Genomic DNA, 26,172 nt, shown 5'->3' on the forward strand with positions numbered 1-26,172 from the left:
CTCTTTCCAGAGGGGAAAAGTGAAGTCCAGTGGTGGTTGGTGTGTTTGGTTTTTTGTTTTGTTTTGTTTTGTTTTTTCAGTTTCTCAGTGTGTCATTTACAAGTTTTTAAAACCTCTGCTTACGAGTTGGCTGTCCTCTAAAACTTTGCTAGGTGATTTCACAACATTTCTTCAAAAGTTTTATACCTGTTGGAAATGTCAATTTCCAATAATATTTTCTTTCTCTGGTAGTCCCCACTGAAAGCCCATTAAGTAGTTTTTCCAACTAGTAAGCAAGTTTTTTAAATCATTATAATGATTTAAGGAAGATTATGGGACACTCCGCATATTTCTACATGTTTGGTATCTTTCTAAGATCTCAGGTTTCATCTCAACAAGAAGCAAAGGTTGTGAATAGAACAGTTGTTTATTTGTATGTGAAACCATATCATGCAAAATGGAAAGGTACACAGCATGACAATCTTTTGAAACAGCTTGTGAAATCATTTTATTTCCAGCTACACCATGAAGGAAAAACTGTTAATGGGGTTGAGTGTTAGATCTAGAGTTCTGGTTTTATAAGTTGGGACCTGCCTTTTTGAATCCCTTGTGTGGTTTCTCAGTATCTTTCGTATGGTCTAGATTTAGGATTCTACTATAGGGGAAATTATTCCAAGAACGCCTCTGAATTGACTTGTGCTCATTTTGTAAAGCCTGGCTGTGGGTATTAAAATTGAAAATAGGGAGTACCCTGACTTTAGTAACACAACTTAAATTTTATAAATTGCCACTTCTGTAGCTTAAGTCACATTATTGTTTACAAACTGTTTATCTGAGGCAGTAAATTTAGTGCTTATGGCTGGTTGCAGCATCTATTTTTTGTTTTACAGTGTGTTATCTGATTATGGCTTATCTGACCACCACTTCCATCTCCCTCCGGTTCCAATTTACTCTCCTTAAGCAATTTATTGAATGACAAAATTCCTTCAAGCCTCAGACAAGATTGTCCTTAGCAGCCAAGAAGAGATTTTGACCTTGAGGTCAAATTGCTTAACATGCTTCTACTAAAATGCTATAATATTAAGCTTTCAGGTAGAGTCTCTGTATAATCATTTGAATGCTGATTGTATATTAAATAAGATGCAGAGCATGTAGATCAAAGTATGGAATAGTCTCTACCCACATCAGTAACTTACACTGTTTGGTGGGGAAACTAGTTATAAACAAGTAGATGGTTAAATACCAGGGGGGAAGTTCACAGTTTAAGACAATTGTAAGGGAGATGTCATAGGCCAGTTGTTGATTAATTGCTAATGAATTTTTTACAGGTGATATGAGTCTATATGAACTTGAAGGTTACTTTAAGCTGGGATAGTCAAGAAAGACTTTACAAAATAATTTGTAAAGTTGGAGAAAGATGTGGAATGAAGAGGGAGATTGTGGTTGAGATATCAGGCAAGCAGGCATGAATAATATAACAGCTTTATGGATCAGTGGAAAAGCTGACCAGGCTGAAACCTGGAAAACTTGTAAAATGGTCCGGTCAATAAAAATAGGGAATCCTGAAAGGTAGTTTGAGAGAGGGAAGTGAGGGTGTATATAATCAATTGATAGAAAGTGGAGGCAGGTTGGTAGAAAGTGACAGTACTAATAATAGCAATCATTTGTTAAATACCCATTTAGGCCGAGGAGCATTCTGCGGGGCCTCTGCACACATTGTATCAGATAAGTCTCACCAGAGACCATGATCTGACAGCTGGAATTGATAGAGCCCGGGTTCTAACCAGGTCTTTCTCCCAGTTAGGGTTCTTGGTTGCTGTATTGCCATACCTCACTACTTTTTTCTGGAGGCTGGGATGGGATAAAGTAGCAAACTTGAGAAAATGTCCAGGCAGTGGGTTTCAAACTGTAGAGTGTATCAAATTTGTGGTTCTTGGGAAGCATGCAGGCCTTTGGCTCCATCCCCGGGCATTCTGGGATTTGTTGGGCTGAGGTGGCTCAGGAGTCTTTGTTCTTCTACAAGCTTCCTCAGTAATTCTAATGTAGTCTGTGGTCATTGGCCACATGTGGAGCAGCACTGGCCCACAGAGAGTACAGTGCTGAAGTATAAACTCGGAGTAATATCATATATAAGGCCTGGGAAGGGGAGATGGTATGGAAAAGAATCCCAAGTAGAAGAGGCAGAGTGGTGTTCTGTCTCTGAGGCTGAGAGGAGGAATTTCCAGAAGATAAATTCAGAGCTGTTACAGAGACAAGCAAAATGAAACTGCAAATGCCATGGAACTTATCACTTAATAGTCATGTAATTATTTCTCCAAGGAATTCCATCTAGTTTAGTGTGTAATTTTGCCTTATAATAGTCTAAGCCACACTTCAGTTTATAAAATGCTAAAGGAACACCAGAAAAGTTTTGTAAGTTGGCTGAGTGATACACAGCCATAAACTGGGATATCCCTGAGGTTTCAGATGTTAATCTAAAAGTAGTATGACTGTAGTCTATTTTAAGTTAAAATTGAAAATGATTCTAGGATTATGTATATGTGTATGTACATGTGCAAGTTGCTTTCCATGAATGAACCAGCACCTATATCTACTACCTCCTAAGCAGGTTACTGATAAGATTGAGACAGATTGGAATTATAAAGTTGAGTGTATCTTTGACTTCTGAATGGTTGAAGGGTTTCCTGTTTTGGATTATCTAAACTGGGTTTGTTTTCAGTTAGTGTGGAATTAGTTAATTCTTCAAATACTTAGGTATCTGCTATGTGCCGGGAATTACTTGAGATCTTGGGAGCGTTACTGGTGAAGAAAACAGACAAGTTTCTCTTTTCTCGTGGAGCTGACATTCTGATGGAAGAAGGGAGATAGTGAACTGTAAGGGTCAGTTGCCAAGGACAAATGCTGTACGCAGTAGAAAGCTGTTGAAAGTTTTAAGGAGGTGGAGTGATGTGATTTGATCAAGATTTGGGTGGCTCAACGGTTTAGCACCGCCTTCAGCCTGGGGTGATCCTGGAGACCCCACGTCGGGCTCCCTGCATGGAGCCTGCTTCTCCTTCTGCCTGTCTCTCTCCCTCTCTCTCTCCGTGTCTCTCATGAATAAATAAAATCTTAAAAAAAAAAAAAGAAAAAAAGAAAAAAAGATTTGGCTACCTGTCTCAGGAAAGTAACACAAACTTCAACTATTCTAAGATCTAGAATAAAGTCTAGTATATAATAGGTACCCAAATATTTGAAGGATTAATTAGCTACACTAATTGAAGACAGATGCAATATGTAATTCAAAATAGGAAATCTTAAAAAAAAAATAGGAAATCTTTCAGCTCTTGACAAGTCAAAGATAGTATTTCCTCCAAAGATATATTAGCATTTCAGATTCACTGTAAGACTGCAGATGTTCTTGTTCAGAAATCAGGGGTATTCATTCGTTCGTTCGTTCGTTCGTTCGTTTATTTATTTATTTATTTATTTATTTATTTATTTATATTCTTTTATTTAAATAACCATATAGAGATTGTATTTCTTCTTCAGGGTCAAAATTGCTGGCCACCCTGAGATTTCAAAGCAGTCTTCTTCCTAGTAAATCATTATTTCCTCAACATGTTGTTTCTTACTGTTTCTGCTTTCAGCCCACTGTCAGGAAAAGCTTCGACTGTAGTTATAGATAGTTTCTGCCAAAACACACTGATCATGCTTTCTACATTTCATAACTTGCCAGTTTTCTAGTGGTATCAAACGAAACTTCCATACTAATAGTATATCTATTTAGAGGGTCTTTTTGTAGAATGGCTGTCCCCCTGTCCAAACCAGGTACATGTGTGTATACAGCTTTTAAGTGCTGTTTTGGTATATGACCTTTCTCAGATGACCAGCAGATTTCCTTTTACCCAAAGAAAGAACTTCGTGAAGAACTTTAATGCATAAGCATATTATTACATACATGTTCAGAATAGACCTATCATTACAGGAAAAATTAAGACTCTGAGGTGCTGTATACATACATATTTTTAATTACATATCTTAATTAAAATATGCATAGCATATCAAGAAACTTGGTTTTCCATTGTATCTTAGCATATAGAAATTCACCATTAGTAGTTTTACCTTGCTTCCAGGATAAGCATCTAGCTTGTGTATATTCTTTATATACAGAAATATTTCAGTAAACAAGACTCCTTAATTGGAATTTTTCTGCATTCTACAGCGGTGGTCTGAAACCTGGCTCTATATTAGCATCACTTGAGGACCTTTTAATACCAGTACCTGGAAGTTACTCTCTCAGATTCATTTAAATTGATCTAGGCAGAGTGGGACTCTGTCTGCCAAGGCCCCAGTATTATTTTTTTAAGTGCCCAGATGATTCTGATGTGTAGCCAGGATTGAGAACCACTGCTCTAGAGAGATCGACCTTAAACATAGAAAACACACAATTAGCCTCTTAAGCACTATTTGAAAATCAAAACCAAAAACTTTCAAGAGGGGTTGCTGTTGCCTGTCTTGGTGGTTCTTGCTTATTTTGTTATGCTTCTTTTTCCTCTCCTTTCTATTCTGTTCTAGTCCACTCTTTTCATTGTGAGATAGAACATCTTGTTTTTTACAGATAAGGGTGAGGATAGTTGAGACACTGCTGATAGCTGCCGCATACTTTAGAAAATTTGGTAGAGGTAGGTTTAGGTCTCTCTAGGGGGATGGATATAGACAGGATTGAGGAGAGATTCAAATCACTTTGGTTTTTAATTGTATTATAGTAACTTCATAAATAAACTGATTTTCCTTGAATAGCAACAAAAATTGAATTCATATTAATCATAGTGACAAATATTGAGATTCATATAATGTATTAAAGGGAATACTCTAAACTGAAGTGTATCAATTTAGATACAGGAATGATTTTTAATGTGTAAATTTTTATGATAAATGATTCTAAAAAGTCACCAAGCAATCTTAATGATACCAAATGAAGAATTGCAACAAGATTATTCACATTGCACAATGTTTTAATTTTTAAATTGGCATTTATGCTCTAGAGGCATTTTTCATCAAGCACACATGTCTGCTTCTCCAGAAAATCTTTCTGGGGTTCATTTCTGATTTATAGATTTCTCCTGAGACCAGAGAGATTTTTTTTAGTGGAGACTTACCCATATTATCATTTATCTCTCCTGACAAATTCCATTTGTGAAGTTTACTCTCTGCAGTGTTAGAAACTTACTGAAAATACATTTCACAAAAAAGAATGAATTCGTTGAACTTTTAAGGTTTGGTGGTTGACAGTACTTTATTTCTGTAATACCTGAGTGTTTTCTTCCTTCCATGTGTGGGTGTAAAGGTATTTTGAACCTTCAGAGACACCTTTTCCTTCAATTTGCTGCCCTTTAAGTTTAGAGATACTGAAGCTCTAAAAAAATGTTTTTAATATGTATGGTAGTGAATCAAACCTCCTCCACTTTTTTTAATAGCCAAGTTTAAAGGAGGGAGCATATCTAAGTACAATAATTGGTTAAACATCTTTTTTTTTCCTCCTGGGTTTCTTTTTAGGAACTACTGACAATCAAAAACCTATAGCGGACTTTGGGATATGGCTTTATTATTCAGCAACTAAAAGATGAGTTCTAATTGGCAGACTTCTGGCACTGGCACTTGTCCTCCTGTTTCTATAGAAACTGGGTTGGAAGTCAGAGCTGCACAAAGGGAAAGGGTAAGTTTCTTTTAAAACTCCATATTTATAAACCCGTATCTTATTAACTGTGGCATGGTGTCAGTTTTCAATAAGGAAAATACATACTCAAACATGAGCTACTAATTTTCACTTGAGTGGAAACTGACATCAGGTCATTAAATATAATAGGAGGGTTTAAATATGGATTTATTTTTCTTGTGACTCTGACTTCACATTTCTTGAAACGAACTCAGTATGACAATTCTCACTTTCAGTTATTTCTAATTTGGGGGTTATAAAATTGATTTTTATCCTCTTTGATCTTATTCTATTGAACCTTTCTGGTAAGTGAAAATTGAAATATAAAATATGTACAGAGGACATTTTAAAAGTCTGCATGAATTACAAGTCTCTTCTTTTGAGCTAAGTCCGATTCTTTCCATTATAAAACAAGTACTGTACTACTGATCAGTTTTTTAGTTTCTCTCCTCTTTGCCAAGCAGGATGAGGTCGTCTGTTGGGCACATACATTTGTTTTCATCCAGGCAGACATCCATTATTCGTAGACTCTAAGACACCTGCCAGTTGGTGAGTCATCTTACTGCTATGGCTTCAGAGGGCTGTGCTACACAGCTGGGGCATTTAGGCTTGAAATTGTTTAATCAAGTGTGATAAACTTCGATCTGCAGGTTGGTGTATACAAATAATTTATGCTAAACTCTGACCAGCTTTGAGAAATTGGAAGGAAGACAATATTGGCTCTTGCTCTTTCACACTTATCTCATTTCCTTGGTCCTGACAAACTTCTCTTCCCTGCTAAAATGTTAACGTTGGTTGACGTGAACCAAGAGTAGGACATCTTGGCTTTATTTCAGCTCAGATTGTCACTTCTGTAAAAAATAGTAGAAGTGAAAGCTGGAAGTCTTCCATTACTTCCAAGTCCCTGGTCAGTTAATGCCTGAAAGTGGATTCTCATTAAAAATGTATGCCTCCCTTCCTTAACTACTAATGTGTATCCTATTTCTGTTTGCTCACTGGGGCTTGAATGGGGTAAAAATAGAATTTGTGATTTTCTCTTTTTTGGGGGGGAAGATTGCTAGAATAAAACTTTAGGTTTTTAACTATGTGCTATCAAGTATCTAGACATCCAGATGTGTTCTTTACTTGTTAGTATGGGTGGCCAACTCATCTTGGTTCTAAAACTGAAAGTCCTGTGTCCCAGGAACTCCTTTGTTTCCAGCCAAACCAAGACAGTTGGTTACCCCTATCTTAGTTGATTCTCTGTATGCCTAAAAAAGCCTCACTAGCTTACCGTTGATCATTTTTTGTATAGAAGGAGATTTAACAATATAGTAGCTTCTGTTGGAATGTTAACAGGGATTAGGTTTTCTTTTTCCCATTCCTTTCCTTTCCTTTCTTATTTTAATTTTTTTTTTAATTTTAAATTTTTTTAAAAATATTTTGTTAATTTGAGAGAGGGAGCAGCAGCATGAGCAATGGAAGGGGCAGAGGGAGAAGGAGAAGCAAACTCCCCACTGAGTAGGGAACCTCATGCAAGGCTTGATCCCAGGCCACTGGGATCATGACCTGAGCAAGTCAAAGGCAGACACTTAACCAAGACTGAGCCACCCAGGTACTCTCTCTCTCTCTCTCTCTCTCTCTCTCTCTCTCTCTCTTTTTAAATATTTTATTTATTTATTCATAGACACAGAGAGAGAGAGGCAGAGACACTGGCAGAGGGAGAAGCAGGCTCCACGCAGGGAGCCCGATGTGGGACTCAATCCCAGGTCTCCAGGATCACATCCCAGGCTGCAGGCGGCGCCAAACCGCCACACCGGGGCTGCCCCCACCTCTCTTTTTTTTAGAAATGATTATCATTTGGCTCAGTGACCATGGGTAATAATACCAGCTTACTTCTCAGAAATAAAACAAGAATTTTAACTGATTTCTTTAAAAGTTGATTCAGGCTACTTATGTTATTTTTCATTTGTGTATATGTTAATGCCTTGAGTATAAATCTGAGACAACTGGATAGATATTTGTGGGAAATGAGTAGGCAAATGAGGCAAATATGTGGACATAAAGCCTCCTACAAGTTGGTTTTGGGTTAGGAGAAACACTTAAGGTTTTTAAAAAAGTATTAGGCTGAGGTGCCTGGGTGGCTGAGTCCGTAAAGCATCAGCCTTTGGCTCAGGTCATGATCCCAGGGTGCTGGAATCAAAGCCTGTGTGGGGCTCTTTGAGCAACAGAGTCGCTTCTCCTTCTTCCTTTGCCCCTCCCCCACAACTCATGCTTCAGCTCTCAAATAAATAAAATCTTTTAAAAAAAAAGAGTATTGGGCTTTTTTTGTATTGAAGTGTTCAGAGAAACCGCTGCTCATGTTTTGTATTGTCTTGCCTAAAAATAACTAAAATCAAATACTAAGAACATGATGAGTTTTTTCCTCATGGGAAAGCCTGATTTTGCAGTTGGATAAGTTTATTAAACTAAGCTAATTTTTTACAGACAAACATAGCATCACATATATTAATATGACTAGATTATTTGGAAAATATCACAAAATTATTACTCTGTTTAAGTGCAGTTCTTGCTTTCATTAGACTTTAACTCCCTAGACAATCATTAAAAAAGGGAAAGCCAAAAAAAAAAGGGAAAGCCAGGGGTGGTGATCTAATCAGCACTGATACTTAGGCTGTGTTAAGGACTAGCTTTGTAACTTTAGGCAGATAACTTGGTCCTAATTTGCTTTTGTTCCTTAAGTATAAAATAGGAGTAATAATACCTATTCAATTTCTTTACAGGCTTGACATGATGACAATGAGATATAATGGGTAGGAAAGACCTTTCAAAAGTTACAGGCGGGGCACCTGGGTGGCTCAGTCAGCAGAGCATCTGCCTTTGGCTCAGGTCATGATCTCGGGGTCCTAGGATCGAGCCCCATGTCAGGCTGCCTGCTCATTGAGGAGGCAGCCCTCTGTCTCTCCCTCTGTCCATCCACCTCCCTCTCTCCAGCTCTTTCTCTGTCAAATAAAAATCTTTTTTTGGGGATCCCTGGGTGGCTCAGCGGTTTAGCACCTGCCTTTGGCCCAGGGCGCGATCCTGGAGCCCAGGGATCGAGTTCCACGTCGGGCCCCCAGCATGGAGCCTGCCTCTCCCTCTGCCTGTGTCTCTGCCTCTCTCTCTCTCTCTCTCTCTCTCTCTCATAAATAAATAAAATCTTTAAAAAACAAACAAATAAATAAATAAAATATTTTTTTTAATTTATTTATGCATGAGAGACACAGAGAGGCAGAGACACAGGCAGAGGGAGAAGCAGACTCCACGCAGGGAGCCCGACGTGGGACTCGATCCCAGGGCTCCAGGATCACACCCTGGGCCGAAGGCGATGCTAAACCGCTGAGCCACCAGGGCTGCCCTCAAATAAAATCTTAAAATAAAAAGAAAAAGGTATCGTAAAGGTAGAGCTTTATTATCAGAAATAGTGCTAAATGATCAACATATATAGAACATTTCTTCTTCTGCAATGGTAGTATGGCACTTAGAGTAATAACTGCAAGAAATGGTATCTTAATTTTAAACAGAAGCCAATAAGTAGCTGAGAAGAAAGTATGCTGAATTTTATGTTCAAATTATCATAGCTCTACAAAATAAATATATATTTCAAGACTTAAAATTTATAAACATTCCAAAAAAATTTATAAACATTCCAATAATATTTTAGTATTGAGGAATTCATTACAAATGGCCTATACTCAAGCATTACCTTCTTTGGTAAGATTTGGTGAATATTGAAAGACCTAAAAAAGTTAATTATTATAACAACTACATTTTTACTGCGCTGTAGCAGATGTCTTTTGTGGCTTTGTCTTAGGTACTTTGCATTCTCCATTTCATTTTAGAGTAGATATTATAAAATTTTATGCCAATTTGAGTTAGAACAAATCATAACTGTTTTCAGTTAAATCAGCTCCATAATCTTGTGGTACTGCCAAGAAGTCAGGGTGATCTAGAGGGGACAGTGTAGGGTTTCTTACCAATCTGTATAAATTGTGATTTCACTATTTACTGAGTGTTTAATTTCTTTGACTTTAAGCTTATTCATTATAAGCTGAGTATCATAGTACCTACTTTTAAAGGTTGTGAAGAGGGATCCCTGGGTGGCTTAGCGGTTTGGCGCCTGCCTTTGGCCCAGGGTGTGATCCTGGAGTCCCGGGATTGAGTCCGTCGGGCTTCCTGCATGGAGCCTGCTTTTCCCTCTGCCCGTGTCCCTGTCTCTCTCTCTCTCTCTCTCTCTCTCTCTCTCTCTCTCTGTCTCTCATGAATAAATAAAATCTTTTTTAAAAAAATAAAGGTTGTGAAGATTAAATAAGGTAATACATAAAATGTGCCTCCTTTAGTGACTGGTACATATTGGATGTGGAAAAAAAGTTGTTTACCACCCTACCACTCCAAACACGTATGGTTGTGTATCCTGAGTCTAATATTTGTTTCCACTTTGTCTCCTAGGGATCTATTAAGGGCAAAGGGGAAAGAAAATCAGTGAACTATTTTGATTTTCTTGAAACTCCATATATAGCTGGAATAGTATTTCTGGATTATGGATTCTTAAAAATGTATGGCATCTTATAATATTGTCCAAAGAAAAGTAATAAAATGAATAGGAACATCATAAGTTGTTGTTAATACAAGGAATACATTAGTTATAACTGTCTTCAACATCTTGTAGCCTAGGGAATCAGACTTTCTTAACCCACACCACCCAGGTTCAGGGGCTACTGTCATTGAGCAGATGAAGAGTTGCTCTGTTGCATAAGATTCATAAAGCCTGTTCAAATCGGAAGCTTTGCGCAGTGGCAGTATCATAGCCAATGAGGTTTATCCAAGGCGCGATTATTGCTAATTGAAAACTTTTCCCAAATCAGAATTCAACTTGGAGTTCTTTAGTTGGTCCTACTTAAAATGTACAGTCTGCTTTCTTAGGAGCAAAGAATCTCATTGTTCTAGGTAAAGTCTCTTTTAAGAAAAGTATTCCAAGAGAAGAGAGGATGGATGAGAGTGGTTTCATTGATTGCTTTTGTCTTCTGTTTTGACATAGAAAGGATTTAGAAAGCAGAAGAAAGGAAATTAGCAGCTTCTGTATCTGAGGGTTATTTTGCTTAGTACAGTATTTTCATTCATCCTCACAGTGTATCTGTGAGGTGGGCTGGTGCTGTTATCCGCATGTACAGAGGAGAAAAGTGGGGCTCAGGTTGAATGACATTGATGAGGTCATATGGTAACAAGCAGCAGAGTGGAATTTATTATTTTTTTTTAATTTATTATTAACTGTTTTTGCTGTCTAAGAGGATGGTGTTTGTTTTGCTTTGCTTTCATATTGTCTTAAGTCTAAAATATAAAAATGTTAGACTCGTATATCTAAACGTAAAACCTGTTTTAAATAGGATCAACTTCTGTTTTTAAGATAATTGAGAGTTGAACCCAGATTAATTAGGTTCCAAAGTTTATGCTGGGGGAAAAAATCAGTAGAACACCATCCAACTTGTTGATCTTGCAAACTAATGGAAAAATGATAATGTAAACTCATGTAGAAAGGTGGACAGAAATCATGACCAGAGATTGACTTCCTGTTAGGCGAAGTCTCCAGAAAAGGTGGCCTTTGAGTGAGTCAACTTGTGAGGAATGAGACTATGCCTGAGGGAAAAAGGCAAGCTTTGGGACTGTAGGCGGTAGCAAAGCTTGCACAGAGGCGTAAACAGGGAGTGAGCGGGTACGGTATTTTGGAGCTAAAGCCAGGCTTTCAGTTTAGTCTTTTTTCTCTATAGGGAATCAATAGATATTTTAAAGCAGAGAGGATGGGGATTCCTGGATGGCTCAGCGGTTTAGTGCCTGCCTTTGGCCCAGGGCATGGTCCTGGACTCCCGGGATCGAGTCCCACATCAGGCTCCCTGCATGGAGCCTGCTTCTCTCTGCCTATGTCTCTGCCTCTCTCTCTGTGTCTCTCATGAATAAATAAATAAAATCTTTAAAAAAAAAAAAAAAGGAATGGGAAGATAGAGTAATAATATTATTAGCTTAGTTTTTAATGATTTATTTTAATTATTTAATTTTTTTAATTATTTAATTTTAATTGTTTTTAATAACAATAGTTTGAAAGAGTCTTCTGAAAGAGACTTTAAGGGATCTTGGTATTACAGAGAACCCTAGGTATTTTCTTTCCTCTTAAAATCACCCAAATAATGAAATGAAGAGCTCTCTATTTACATGTAATTTCTTAGTCTGAATGATATTATTAGTTAACATAATTATTCCATATTTAAGAAGAGTAGTTTAAATATTTCTTCCATTAAAAGCTACTTAATCTTCTTATAAAACTTGTATTTTTTTAAAGATATCTTTATTAGAGCGCGAGTGCAGGCTCACACACTTGTAGGGGAGGGGCAGATGGAGAGGAAGAGAACTCTAAGCAGTTTCCCTACTAAGCATGGAGTCTGACATGGGCCTGGAATCCATGACTCGAAGATCACAACCTGAGTCGAAACCAAAAGTCAGATGCCCAACTAACTGAGCCATTCAGGTGCCCCTAAAATCTGTGGTTCTAAAGACACATCTAGATCGTTTAGTTTGAATATTTTAGATAAGTAGATTTAGTGAAAAGTAATATTGTTTAAATGGGCAGGAATAGTATTCAAATGATCTTGAAATAAAGGAGGGGTTTCCTTTGGTAATTAAAAAGTGTTTTTAAAGATTTATTTATTTTAGAGACAGAGCATGAGTAGGAGTGGCAGAGGGAAAGGTAGAGAGAAACTCAAGCAGACTCTGCAGTAAGCATGGAGCCCAACTCGGGGCTTGATGTCACAACCTTGAGGTCATGACCAGAGCTGAAACCAAGAGTTGGGTGCTTAACCGAGTGCAGCCCAAGTGCTCTCTTTTTTGGCTATTGTTAGTTTTTATTACATAGCAATACACATTTATCATAGAAAATTTAGGAAACAAAATAATGGAAACAAAGATTACTTCTAATAAGGAAAGATAAACTCTCTGGAGGGTGTATACCATTCTTGTCACTCAACAAGGTTTTAATACTCATTCAAATTTCAGAGTCCTAGTCAACCAGTGGCTATATTTAATAATTGTTTACACTAACAAGAATAGTTTTTCATCTCCAGATTTTTTTTCCCAAAGATTTTATTTATTTATTCATGAGAGACACAGAGAGGCAGGCAGAGATACAGGCAGAGGGAGAAGCAGGCTCCCGAGGGAGCCCGATGTGGGACATGATCCTAGGACTCCAGGATCATGCCCTGGGCTGAAGGCAGGCATGCTAAACCGCAGAGCCACCCAGGGATCCCCCATCTCCATATATCTTAATGGCTGGATTACCAAGGCAAAGTTGAGAGTTTTGTCAATTTATTATTATAGCACATTAGGAATTATATTTTAATACCTAAGGTAGTTATTTTCACTGATGAAGACTTTAGCCTGTTTGATTAAATACTAACAGCTTAGTTTAAGTGGCTCTTTTCTATCAATTAGGCATTCCTCAGAATGAAAAAAAAAGAAACCTTAAAAACTATCTGGTTTGCCTTTTCATTTTACAAATGAGGAAATTGGTTTCTTCCAAGCTTTTGTTTCCAGTGACTTCTTAGTTTAGATTGTGTTTTGTTAAGCTCTCGCTTGATTGCAGTCCTTTTCCTTTCTGGTCAGGCACTGTTTTTCCATCTCTCAGCCAACGGTACAAAGAACAGGGAAACTGAAGAGAGGAGATAGCACGTACCAGAGAAGTAGAAGGAGCCAGTGTATGTCTGGGTGTAATCATATAACCAGCCTGGAAGGAAGGAGTGGTGTCTGTTAGTGAAGCGGACCTTTCAGGTAGTAATTCTCAGCCATCCACTGTGTCAAGGGAAGGAGCCTCCTATAATTCCTAGGATGTATTGTGATATATTAGGGAGTTAGGCTGCCTGCCTTATTTTCTATTGATAAAGTTAAATCTGTTCCACCTGAGTTAGGGACTTAACCCTGTGTGGAAAAAAGTCCTCATAGACCCAGAACTCATCTCCTGTCTTACAGTGGAAGTTGGGGAAAGTTAGGGACACATACAATCTGATTTTACTATGAATCTTCTTTTTTAAAGATTTTATTTGAGAGAACATGCTCACAGAGGGAGAAGCAGACTACCCACTGAGCAGGGAGCCTGGATGTGGGGCTCAATTCCAGAACTCCAGGATCATGACCTGGGCCAAAGGCAGATACTTAACTGACTGAGCTTCCCAAGGCCCCTAATTTTATGATGAATCTTATTAGAAGGCTACTGTTCTTACAAAGAAAATAATTGTGGGGAATGCCTCCCAAGGAATCTTGGAATCCCTCTGTCTCAACCTTTCTCTCTGTCTCTCATGAAGAAATAAAAAATTTTTAAAAAGAGAATAATTGTGAATTACTACTATTTTCCAAAGAAAAAAGTGAGAGAATTGGTTATCTTTTTTTCCTCACTGAACAAACATTTCAGTATTTATATTATGTTCCCAATAGTGTGCTAGTTGTTGGAGAAGAGAATGGTAGTGAGCCAAAACAGATGTGCTCCCTGCCCTCACAGACTGTACAGTTCTGTGAGGAGTCAGGTACTAACACGTGACTTACACATATCATGAGGGCTAAGAAGGGAAGGTTCAGGAGGCTGTGAGAACATGTGAAAAGGAAGTGACTAGTCAAATGTGTTAAATGATGAGTGTAAGTCTCCTGAAATCAGAATGTTCTTTTATTTTTTTAAAGATTTATTTATGTTTGTATGTATGTATTCATTCATTCATTCATCCATTCATTCATGAGAGACACACACACACAGAGAGGCAGAGACACAGACAGAGGGAGAAGCAGGCTCCATGCAGGGAGCCCGACGTGGGACTTGATCCCTGGTCTCCAGGATCACACCCTGGGCTGAAGGCGGCGCTAAACCACTGAGCCATCCAGGCTGCCCCCGAATGTTCTTTTAAAGCAAGAATGGGTCGGTCCACAAAATCATTTAGCTAATGGCACATACGAAAATGTTTTTTTTTTTCCTGGTGTAGAAAGCATTTTTCCTTTTTTTTTTTTTTTAATTTAGTATTTGACGGAACTTTTTTAAATGAAACACTTTAAAAAACTATGAGTATGTGGTGGCAAAGAATATTTGTGCAAGGCACTTGTCTTTAAACATTGTTGTAAAAGTCAGCCCTGTGAAATGGCAAATAACAACCTAGTATTATTATGATAGTTTTGCCTTTTTAGGCTTCCTAAAAAGTTCTCAGGACCTCCAGATGTCCACTGACCATACTCTGAGAAACCTCTTTTCTAAAGTATTGCATGCTTATTATGTTTGTAGATGCAAAATGGCTTTTTTTTTTAAGATTTTATTTATTCATGAGAGGCACAGAGAGAGAAAGAGAGAGAGAGAGAGAGAGAGAGGCAGAGACACAGGAAGAGGGAGAAGCAGGCTCCCTGTAGGGAGCCCAACGCGGGACTCAGTACTGATCCCAGGTCTCCAGGATCATCACACCCTGGGCTGAAGGCGGTGCTAAACCGCTGGGTCACTGGGGCTGCCCGCAAATTGGCTTTTGATCCTAAAAAAAATTTTTAAAGTTAAGGCTGTTACTCTGATCATTTATTCAAAGAAGTTTTGGTGCTGTATGCCAGCACAGTTTTAGCTACTGGGAGCATATCTGTGAATGAAACACATAGAAATATCTGCCCTCATGGAGCTTATGCTATATCTTTTCATTTTCATTTATATTTTGGAACATGATTTCTCACTGAATGTGTATAGTATACCCTCTTCTCTTTTTGGTCTGACTGTGTATGTCTTTATTTCCTATCCTTTTTTTTTTTTTTATTTGGTTCTGATATAGACATTTAATTTTTTTGTTCGCTTCATTAGCTTTATTTCCTGTTCTTAATGTAATGAATGAATGGAATGTTTTATTAGCCTCTTAAATTCAGCTAATTTAACTTGCTTTTTATGTGTTGACTCCTTGTTGGATCAGTGACCTCAGTGAAATGTTTCTTGGAGTTGAGCAAAAGAGTGAAATCAGCTAGGAGAAGTCTGTATTATGTTGATTGTGATTGCCCTTCAAATATCAAAGAGACAGGCAAGATGACAGTCTCAGATTTCTAGAAAGGAGGAGAAATGGGTTGTAGTGGTTGTCTTTATAAATCCCAGAAAATTGGTAATAAGCCTTTCATTTCACATACACATTTAAAGTCAGAATGATGTTTTTCTGAAACATTAAAGATTAAAACATATTTAATATATTTTCTTACCAGGACAGGGAATTATTTAGCGTATTTTAGAACTCTCCACGTATTTCCATGCAAAATTTAATGAAATGATTAGTTTTAAATCTGTTTCTCTTGGAGTGCCTGAATGGCTCAGTTGGTTGGATGTCTGCCTTGGACTCAAGTCATGATATCCAGGTCCTGGGATTGAACCTCATGTCGGGCCCCCCTACTCAAGGGGGAGTCTACTTCTCCCTCTGCCGCTCCCCGCGCCCTGCCATGCTCTCTCTCTCAAATTAAAAAAAAAAAAATGTAAATATTTTTCTTATTCATACTTGATAACTGAGATATTAGCATATTTTTAGAATTCTAAGATCCAGGTGCCATTCAGTAGATTAATCATACAGTTGAGTATTTAGTTTATATTTATAAAATTAGCAAATATGAATGAAGTGTAGCATCTAGGGCTATGTCATATTATTTTATGAACTATTAGCTGTCATAATCAAGGTTAGATTTACATGACTACTAAGTAAGTTAAATTCAGGGCTTCATTTGTATTGAAACATCTACCGTATTTGGTTAATAATCAGCCTTTTTCTACCACTGAAAGTAAAAGAGACTCTAATTTGGTCTGATTTTATTAGATCTCTGTGCTTTTTTGGTAACAATATAGAAAAGCTGTGTACAAATGCACTTTCAGCCCTAAACAGTTTAAGGCTCTTGAGTGTATATTTTTAAAGGAAATCGTTGTTTGGTAGAGAACCTATCATATTCTAACTGCTTTAAATGTAAACACGTAAGTTGGCATTCAAAGGATGGGGTTTCTTTGTGGTCCTAGCAAAAGCACTGTGAATGATAAAGCCAAGATAATGTAATTAACCATAATCCAGAAGAGTGTGCATCCATCTAAGTGTTCAGTGCATGCTGAGTATTACTGTCTGTAGCCAGCAGTCTGAGGAATAGGACACTGCCAGCTGGTACAGAATGCCTAAGCTAAAGTGCCCTTGTAAGCATTTCCTCAGTGTTTACAAACTACTTGCCTCAGATTCATCTGAGATGCATGTTAATCGAGCAGATTCATTGGCTTCCCTTAAGCATAATTCATGGGTGACCCAGTCAGTTCTTACATACAGTAAAATTGCAGTCCAAATTATTTTTTTATGTCTATGGCTACAACCCTATTTTAAGCAGAAATGTCTAATAATATGTCTTGTGATAATATAAAACAGCTAAAAAGATAGGGGTCAGCTTCCATAAACAGTTTTGCAAGTGAGTTTTTTAATAGTCTATCAAACTCGGTATTTAACATAGGATTCTAAATTTATTTTTTTTTTAAAGCCAACACTTTTAAATTATTCTGTCATTCTATGGGCAAAGCCCTGGGTATTTAAAAATGAGTGTAACATCCTAAGAAAGAAATAAAGAAATACCTCTGATCTCAGAACTAGATTGTTGAGCTTTTTTTTTTTTTTTTTTTTTTTTTTTTTTTTTTTAAGATTTACTTTATTTGGGACGTCTGGATAGCTCAGCAGCGGCTCAGGTCCTGATCCTGGGATCTGGGATCAAGTCCCACGTTGGGTTCCCTGCATGGAGCCTCTTCTCCTTCTGCCTGTGTCTCTGCCTCTCTGTGTGCATGTGTGTGTCTCTCTCTCGTGAATAAATAAATAAAATCTTTAAAAAAAAGATGTACTTTATTTTAAAGAGAGAGCATTGGAGCAGGGAGAGGGGCAGAGGGAGAGAAACTCAAGCCGACTGTCTGCTGAGCATGAAGCCTAAAGCAGGGTTTGATCCCATAACCCCACAATAATGACCTGAGCTGAAATCAAGAGTTGGACACTTAACTGACTGAGCCACCCAGGCGCCCCATGAATCCTTTTTATTAGGATTACTACTCTAAGTTTATTATTGGTCATCTTGTTAAAACTTGAAATATACCTAGCAGGCCCTTTAATTCCCAAGTTCCTTGAATGTAGTTCCATTTAGTGGTTGAGAATTCCATAAGTGACTAGCCAGTGTTGAACTAGAACTTCCAGCCATTGGGCTGGGGCATAGTGGCAGACTTCGAAGGTGTACAAATACAAATGATCTTTAGTCATCCCTAGAGTCCCTGGACCTGTTGGCTGGCTATTAGCAGCCTTTTCATCTTAGGGTATACTATATAAACATTTTCTATATGGCCATCATGGGAAAAATCTTGGGAAACATGGTTTTAGCATATTTAAACCTCACTGCCTTTTTCTAAGGTTTTTTGTTTTTTGAATTATTAGAGAGCAGGGGGAGAGGAAGGAAGAGGAACAAGCAGTCTGTGCTGAGTGCAGAGCCCCATGCAGTGCTTGATCTCACGACCCCAGACTGTGACCGAGCCAAAACCAAGCAAGGGTCAGCTGCTCAAGTGAGCCACCCAGGTGTCCCAAACCTTACTGCCTTTTAAGACAGTAGCTCTCTAAAGTCCACACATAAGTAAGATTTACCAAGAGTGCTGTAAGTATTTGCTCCATGCTATGAATTTCATTAAAAGGATTGTGCTGTGTGTTAGGATTTTGAAGCTTGGTTTTTTTTTTTTTTTGGCTTTGTGAAGGAAAGGCTACCCCACCCTGCCCTCTTTTTAACCACAGTAGAGCACTATTTAGAATTTATTTTTGATGTTTCTGTAGGAATTCATCAATCTGAGGAATACTGAAACTACAATTTTGGGGGGCATATGTTTATGGGGAAAATAATCACAGAATAACTAATCTGTATGATTTTCTTTTGCTTCTTTAGGATATAATATATTCCCCAGGATTTAGAGGACAGAGAAGTCTGCTCTGCCTTCTTACCTCTACCTATCCCAGCCTCCAAAGTAGATTTATAGCAGATCAAAAGATTGAGCTGTTTTATATTTTTCCAAATAAAATTTCAAGTCATAGAGAAATTTTCAGCTGATAGACCAAGATAATAAAACTATAGTGAACATGGTTGGTAGAAGGTGGACTGAGCAACAGGTGGAATATATGTTTCATGTTGTATCTGAAATGAGGATAGAATAGAGAGAAGGAGTGACCATTTCATGAGGAGATGACCTTATCTGGGTTAATGGAACAAGAAACCAGCTTAGATGGGTGAACTTCCATTTTAGCCATTGTAAAACACAGATGAAGAGTTAGTGTAATTTAAGACTAGTAAAGATTACTAGTTTCCCTCATGGTATTGTTGACTTGACGTGGTGTGAGGTTAACAATTAACAGCACGAGGGAGATGCACTTCTCTTTAGGAACTATTTAACTTAATTGGAATAGAATCAACTTATAGTTCAGTGTTAAGAAATGGCTTTCCAGGGACGCCTGGGTGGCTCAGGTAATCCTAGGGTCCTGGGGTAGAGTCCCAAATTAGGCTCCCTGCAAGGAGCCTACTTCTCCCTCTCTGTCTCTCTCATGAATAAATAAAATCTCAAAAAAAAAAATAAAAAATAAAGGTAAAACAGAGTTAACTCATTTTCGTATTAACTAAATTATAGTGACTTAACCAGATTTTCAATTAATGAAGTCGAGAAAGAATATATATTCTAATAATTCTTAGTTTTAGAGGCTCTAAACCATTGTCCTTAGTATTAATTTCTGGCAGTTTATGTGACAGTGCTGCACCATGACCCTAGGCACTGTAGAAGAATATTAACAGAATGACTTCTGTCTTCTGTGTTCCCTATAGCAGCTAGAAGAGTGCTGTGCTAATTGCTTGATGATTATTGAATGAATACTGAATTATAATCAAATAATTAACTGGTGGTAGTTTAAGAGCGTTTTCAGGTTATATTTATGATTGATTTTAAATATATCTAAAATGTATATATTAGCATGATATAGGCATTCATCCATTGGCAGTGAAAGAGAGGGGAACTGCATTCAGTTTTGTTTTATAGGCAGCTAATATGGGCCCTTGGTGGTGGTGGTGGTGTTTTGTTTTTTGTTTTTTGTTTTTTTTTTTAAGATTGATTTATTTATTCATGATAGACAGGCAGAAACACAGGCAGAGGGAGAAGCAGGCTTCATGCCGGGAGCCCAACGCAGGACTCGATCCCGGGGCTCCAGGATCGTGCCCTGGGCCAGAGGCAGGCGCCAAACCACTGAGCCACCCAGGGATCCCCGATGGTGGTGTTTTTAAGTGAAACTGAGCCTTTAGCGTTTTTGAGCTCAAATATGTTGTCAAATGTGTTGGATATAAGATTAGAAATTTCACATTCCTGCTTATATGTCAGGGAATATGATTATATGCTTGGTTTGCCCAGGGCATGATTTTTGTATTTATAGTGCTTTTTGCAGGTTCATTTTTGTTAACAGGGATTAACTAGAAATACAGTAAAGTTTTAAAACATTAGTACTTTTTATTTTTCTACAATCTTCCAAGGCTTCCGTCTGGGCCAACTTGTAGCTCTAGATGTCATCTACCAGCAAAAAATAGCAGTTGGGGTTGGATGAGCAGTGACATTTGACCTACACTTACGTCTGTTGACTACTTTAGGTCAGGAAACTAACACTGAATTTGTCACAGGGTTAAGAATAGGAGGGGTTATGGGGTAGAAGAAGCAGACTGGGTGTGGGGCGTAATTTTTTACTTCTTTCCATTTCAGTCCAGGTCTGTTATTTTCATTTGAGATCTGATACATTTTGTTGCCCCTATGTTTCTTACCATATTTAATCAAGGTTTGTGAAGGTCTTGCCTGTATGTCTATTTACATTTTTTAAAAGAAAAGTATTTTTTAAAAACTCAGTCATATGATTCCTATGGGTTTCTTATGCTTTTTTTTTCTTTCCTTGAATTATTAAAATATGCTGTATAGGACTAACTTGTTTTTCTTTTTTCATTTCCATACAGGAAGGAGAAAATACTGTTCATGTAATTGATGTTACAGTTTTTAACTGGTGTTTTAACTGAGGGTTATTGTGAAAAGTTTTACTGTTTGCTAGATTCCTAATTAAATATGCCTGTAATTTTTTCTAGGAATTTCAGGTTTTGCAATTTGATAATAACGGATCTAGGTAAGTACAAAATGAGCATCTCCTGCAGTTCTGAAAATCTAAATTTGGTTGAGAATTTAATACTTTATAACCAGTAAGACTTTGGATTTAGTTAAAGCTGAAGGCGATAAAGTGACTGCCCATACCTGTCGAGAGCTGAGTCAATCTGTAAATCAACATCTCTGATGTTTCTTTGGTCCTTGCTGTTGGAGTCAGAAGTTAGGAACAAGTCTAATGGCCTTTGTAAAATTCTCTTTGTCGTTTCACTGAGGAATGACTTACATGAGTAAGGACTTTACTGAAGTTTCTCCCTTTAACAAGATGCTTAGCCTTGCTGTCGGTGAGAGATCATGGTATAAAGAAGGAAATTTAACTGAATTTTATATTTAATTATTATAATCTTAAGATACTGTGAGCAACTCCAGACTAAAAATCTTTATATAAGCTATCAGCATCAGCCTTATCATTTCCTTTGACTATTTTGTAGAACTTATACAATTTATGATGCCTAGGTAATATTCTCAGAATTAGTGGTTAAAAATTCTTTTCATGAGCTCTCCTTATATAGTGCCTAGGGTATTGTGAACATTGGGTAATAAAAGGATTGTAAATTTTTTTTGACTCATTGACTGTAAGAAATGTGTGTTTGATATCACATATACTTTATATTACATAGGTGTGTGTGTGTGTGTGTGTGTGTGTGTGTATGAACTAAAAATTTAAAATAAAGTGATGCAGTGTTTTTTAAGCTGTTCTGTTGTAGTCTTTTCTTTTTCTTTTTTTTAAATAAGAGAGCAAGAGAGCAGGGGCAAGGGACAGAGGGAAAGAGAAAAGCAGAGTCCCTGCAGAGCATGTTGCCTAACGTGGGGCTCCATCCCAGGACCCTGAGATCATGACCTGAGCTGAAACCAAGAGTTGGGTGCTCAACTGACTGTACCACCCAGGTGCCCCTAGTCTATTCTTCTTCATTAAAAAAATTTTAAAGATCATGACCCAACAAATTGGTTTTAAGACCCAACACACATCTGGCGTGATCCTGGAGTCCCGGGATCAAGTTCCACATTCCACATTGGGCTTCCAGCATGGAGCCTGCTTCTCCTTCTTCCTATGTCTCTGCCACTTTCTCTGTGTCTCTCATGAATAAATAAATAAAATCTTAAAAAAACAAAACAAAAAAAAAACACAAAACTTCTCATGTATTGAACTCTTGAAACATTTTAAGATGTATATAAAAACATACAAAACTTGAAATCTCTAAACATGTTACCTGCCTTTATCATTTGAATAAGATACTCTGTGCCTGGTATTTATTACCTCCCTCTGCTTTGGACCTAATAGGCTTGGAAAGTTTGAAGGCATCACTGGGATGGCCAGTGAAGAAGGATTAAAAAAAAAAAAAAAAAGATCAAGAAAACGCATGGGCAAGCTATATTTGAGCTCTGTTTTTTCTAGCTCGCTGGCACTAGCTATAGCGCTGCTTGGCTAGGCACCTCTGGTGTGTGGTCTCCTGTTACCAGTCCCTAAATCACAGTTCTGAATCTGAATTTAAAATTTCAAGCCTGCTTTCCAGGTGTGAGGTATAGGCTAAGCTAGACCACATGGGCTGAGGTGTGCTTGTAAACACGAATAGGGGTTGGTTGTATATTTGTATACACTTTTAGCTTAGAAAAATTTTCCTAGATTGAACTTCAGTTAATGGTGTTTGCTTTCTTTCCAATAATTTTTGTTATTAATCTTATACTTTCCCTTTTGATATTTGCCTTTTTCTAGGCCTTACATTTAGGTGCACACCTAAATAGGATCATCATAAAACTTAGTTTTTAAAAAATGATAGACAAAATCGTATCTTTTCTGTTTCACTTCAGGATTGAAGGTAGTAAAAGGAAATTTTAAGCTGAATTCCTTTTTGTGTATGATTGAAAATTCTGTAGTAATCTGTACATGTAAACATTGAGAACCTATAGTGTGTAAAACACTAAAGTTTAAGTCTTCTCTAGAAATATTTCTGTGTGAGTAGTCTTTTAAGAGTCTTGGATTAAATGTTCAGCATGCACAAAATGTCCATTTAGGTTAAAAGTGCATAGAAAATAATGTTTCAGTCTTAATGCTAGCTTAAATAATCAGAACTCCTGTACTTGTATTTAATATTTTTCCTGTACTTGTATTTAATATTTACCAGTGGCTAGCCCCACACATCCTTTCCATAGAGATTCTGGCCTGTAGGCCAAGTGTCCTCCCACCTTCAGTACAGAAAGAATATGAAGGGCCTCCATCATCCCTCTTGGAAAATAAAAGATGCTGGGAAGCCCTGGGCAGCTATGTGTATAGCTCATCTGAAGAGCAAAGGGGTCAGGCAGCCTTGAAGTTCTTTAATGACTCCTGCTCAGATAAAAGATGCTAGTGGTTGGTTGGTTGGTTAGTTGGTTGGTTGAAGACATCATAGGTCTTTAAGAATCATATAAAACTCTGGGTTGTCTCCCCTGGCAAGTAGACACACACAGTTCTAAGACTCCCAAGATAATATAAGAAGGTGCTTAGTTAACCTCTTACTATCTATTGTGTAAATCCTCAGATTCTCCTGGGTTGGTGACGGAGTGTTGAGAGTCAATGTAGGAACAGCGGAAATCTCATCAGTTTTTTACCCCGATACTGTCATTGTATGTTACCATTCATAATGGATCATTTTCTTTCATACCTGTTGAAGTTTGTTCAGAATACAGCTAGGCTATTACCTGCTATCGGTGGTCCAGAAAGGACAGCCATCCCAGCAAAGAAACTGGCAAGTCCCAAGAACTGATGTGCTCTAGAATTCCCAGACAGATCAACCTAAAGGGATTAGAATCCAGTGTTAGCTATATTGAGGGCGAAGTTCTGTAGAGACCTATGCTTGCAGAGGGATAAATACTATGAGCAGTTGACTTCTTAGGTGATTTGGATGGCCCTTTGCCTTGATACTATAAAAGAGCTGAGGCAAACAGGGAAGAGTAATTGTGCCAGGCAGGCAGTGTTTTCATTATATTAGTAAGGAACATGGGGTTTATTTTAAATCTTTGAGGTGTCTCAAGGGTACTTTTTCTCCCCTCACCCTCACTGCTTTTCTCTATTAGGAAGTGGTATTTATATTCTGAGCCAACAGTGGTATTCCCAAATCCACCTATGGCTAAATACCAGCCACTGGTCTGTAAGAAGTCTGTCTTCCCAGGTTGATTTCAGCTTTAGAAAGTTTGGTTTTTGCAAAAGCCTCATATAATATCCTACAGCCCTTACACGAATATTAATATCAGGCCAGAAGTTTCCCTGGGATTCTGTTCCAGTACATTCAGCACCTAAGTTCTAAGAAGACTCCATGAAGTATTTGAGTAAGTATTTCCATTGCTTTTGGGCACAGGACTTTAAGTCAATTTGGGGTCAAAACAGAGAAATTAAACAATATCCCTATTAAAGTACATCGAACTTCCTTCAGCAAGAGAGGAGCCACACTGGTCAGGAAGCCCGTTTTTCTCTCAGGGAACCCCTCAAGGTGGTGTCTTAGAAGGAGTTAAATTTCTGGAGCTGAAAGAAGTAAGCAGAAACCTAACTTTTTGGGAGACTGAAGCAAAGTGGAATCCTGCTGATCCCTTTTTTGCTTTTTTTTCTTTTTGTCCCGTGTAGATAGTCTTCCCATCATTTGTCCCCTCAGAGGTAAGACGAAAAACTGGATAGGATATAGCTACCAGGTTTGTGAGGCCTTGCATATGATTTTTTTAAATTACAAAATTAATACAAAATATGTATTATCTTTGGGGAGGTTATTATTAATACTTGGTTTTACTAAATGAATTTACACTGTTAATGAGTATGTCTACTCACCAGTACAGGAAGTATCATTGCCAGGTAACCACCAGCGAAAACAGCAAAGAAGATGGTATAGGTCATAAGTAGTGGAAATGTAGTGGCCAGAGGAGCAAGCAGGTTAGTGATGCCACAGAGGATGAGGTAAGACTTGTGGTAATGATACTTCTTGATCCAGTTTTGATCAGCAACCCATCCAGCGATTATCTGACTGACCGTCTCAGTGATACCTGGAACAAGATTGAAACGGCCCTATGAATCCTTATTCCTTTTTCCCTAGCCCCTTTGGAAGGTGTTAACTGCATAAGACCTTTTTCCCTAAGTAATAGGACTTTCATCCTGAGGCAAGGACATAGAAAAATGGTCTCATTTATCTCTCAGTAGATTCTATCATTTATTTACTTGTTCCAAATACATCAAATACAATGCCAAAAAGGCTCCTCCAGAGTTGGGTAGAGGACCCCTCAGGTTTTTTTGTTTTTTTTCTCATCATGTTTGGAAAGCTTGTACCACCTAACTAGGAAATCTCTGGTTACAGAGGACCCAGGGCCTTCCTCAGGCATCTCCGGTGGCTCAGCAGTTTAGCACCGCCTTCAGCCCAGGGCCTGATCCTGGAGACCCGGGATCCAGTCCCACATCGGGCTCCCTGCATGGAGACTGCTTCTCCCTCTGCCTGTGTCTCTGCCTCTCTCTCTCTGTCTCTGTCTCTCATGAATAGATAAGTAAAATCATTTAAAAAGGGGGGGGGGGCAGCCCTGGTGGTGCAGTGGTTTAGCGCCGCCTGCGGCCTAGGGCGTGATCCTGGAGACCCTGGATCCAGTTCCATGTCAGGCTCTCTGCATGGAGCCTGCTTCTCCCCCTGCCTGTGTCTCTGCCTCCCTCCCTCTCTCTCTCTCTCTCTCTCTCTGTCTGTCTCTCTGTCTCTATGAATAAATAAATAAATAATATTAAAAAAAAAAAAGAAGAAGAAGAAGCCTCCCGCCTCCCTCAGGTGAGGGAGAGTTCTGAAAGACTGGTAGATCTTGTCAGTGTTGCTGACTATGGTGGAAAACTGGACATTATAAATAATAAAGCCTTATGCTGAAGAAAAATAGATTGGGACTCGTTCTTATGATTGTACATAAGGTTTTGGTAATTAAGTGCTCCTTTTAAGGGTATGATGTTTAACTTGGAAATAGGCAGAAAATATGTGTTTATTTTGTTTTGCTTCTTTGGAAATCTGGAAATGCATGATCATTTTGAACAGTGGAGCTATGGTGTAAACAAAATTTAAGAATCACATATCTCAGTTTCATGGTAACAGAACATTCTTATTTTTTATTGATTATGAAGTAATGTAGCATTTAAATAATGAAACATTTTACCAGGAGTAGCATGTGCTACAGTTGCTTTGTACTTTAAATTCTTCCTAAATTGCTCCACAAAAAAAAAGTTGGGCGGTGGAGGGGGGGACAGAAAATG

General features: G+C 38.0%; 1 protein-coding gene and 1 pseudogene across 6 annotated transcripts in view; one reads left to right on the forward strand and one right to left on the reverse strand.

The window, feature by feature from the left end:
* SLC16A4 (solute carrier family 16 member 4) overlaps nucleotides 1–26,172 on the reverse strand; it is a 39,897-nt gene that overhangs the window by 2,682 nt on the left and 11,043 nt on the right. For 3 of the 6 annotated variants that reach the window (XM_055340241.1, XM_055340245.1, XM_055340246.1), the window contains 3 exons: nucleotides 24,730–24,941; nucleotides 23,613–23,706; nucleotides 13,467–15,231 (listed from right to left, as the gene is read on the reverse strand). In XM_055340241.1, the coding sequence (XP_055196216.1) occupies nucleotides 15,026–15,231; nucleotides 23,613–23,706; nucleotides 24,730–24,941 (512 nt within the window). In that variant the 3' untranslated portion in view covers nucleotides 13,467–15,025. The other 3 variants (XM_055340242.1, XM_055340243.1, XM_055340244.1) reach the window with 3 other exon arrangements.
* On the forward strand, nucleotides 10,475–10,599 carry LOC129520372 (U4 spliceosomal RNA; annotated as a pseudogene).

Source organism: Nyctereutes procyonoides, unplaced genomic scaffold (assembly GCF_905146905.1).
Source record: "Nyctereutes procyonoides isolate TBG_1078 unplaced genomic scaffold, NYPRO_anot_genome, whole genome shotgun sequence".
Taxonomy (NCBI): Eukaryota; Metazoa; Chordata; class Mammalia; order Carnivora; family Canidae; genus Nyctereutes; species Nyctereutes procyonoides.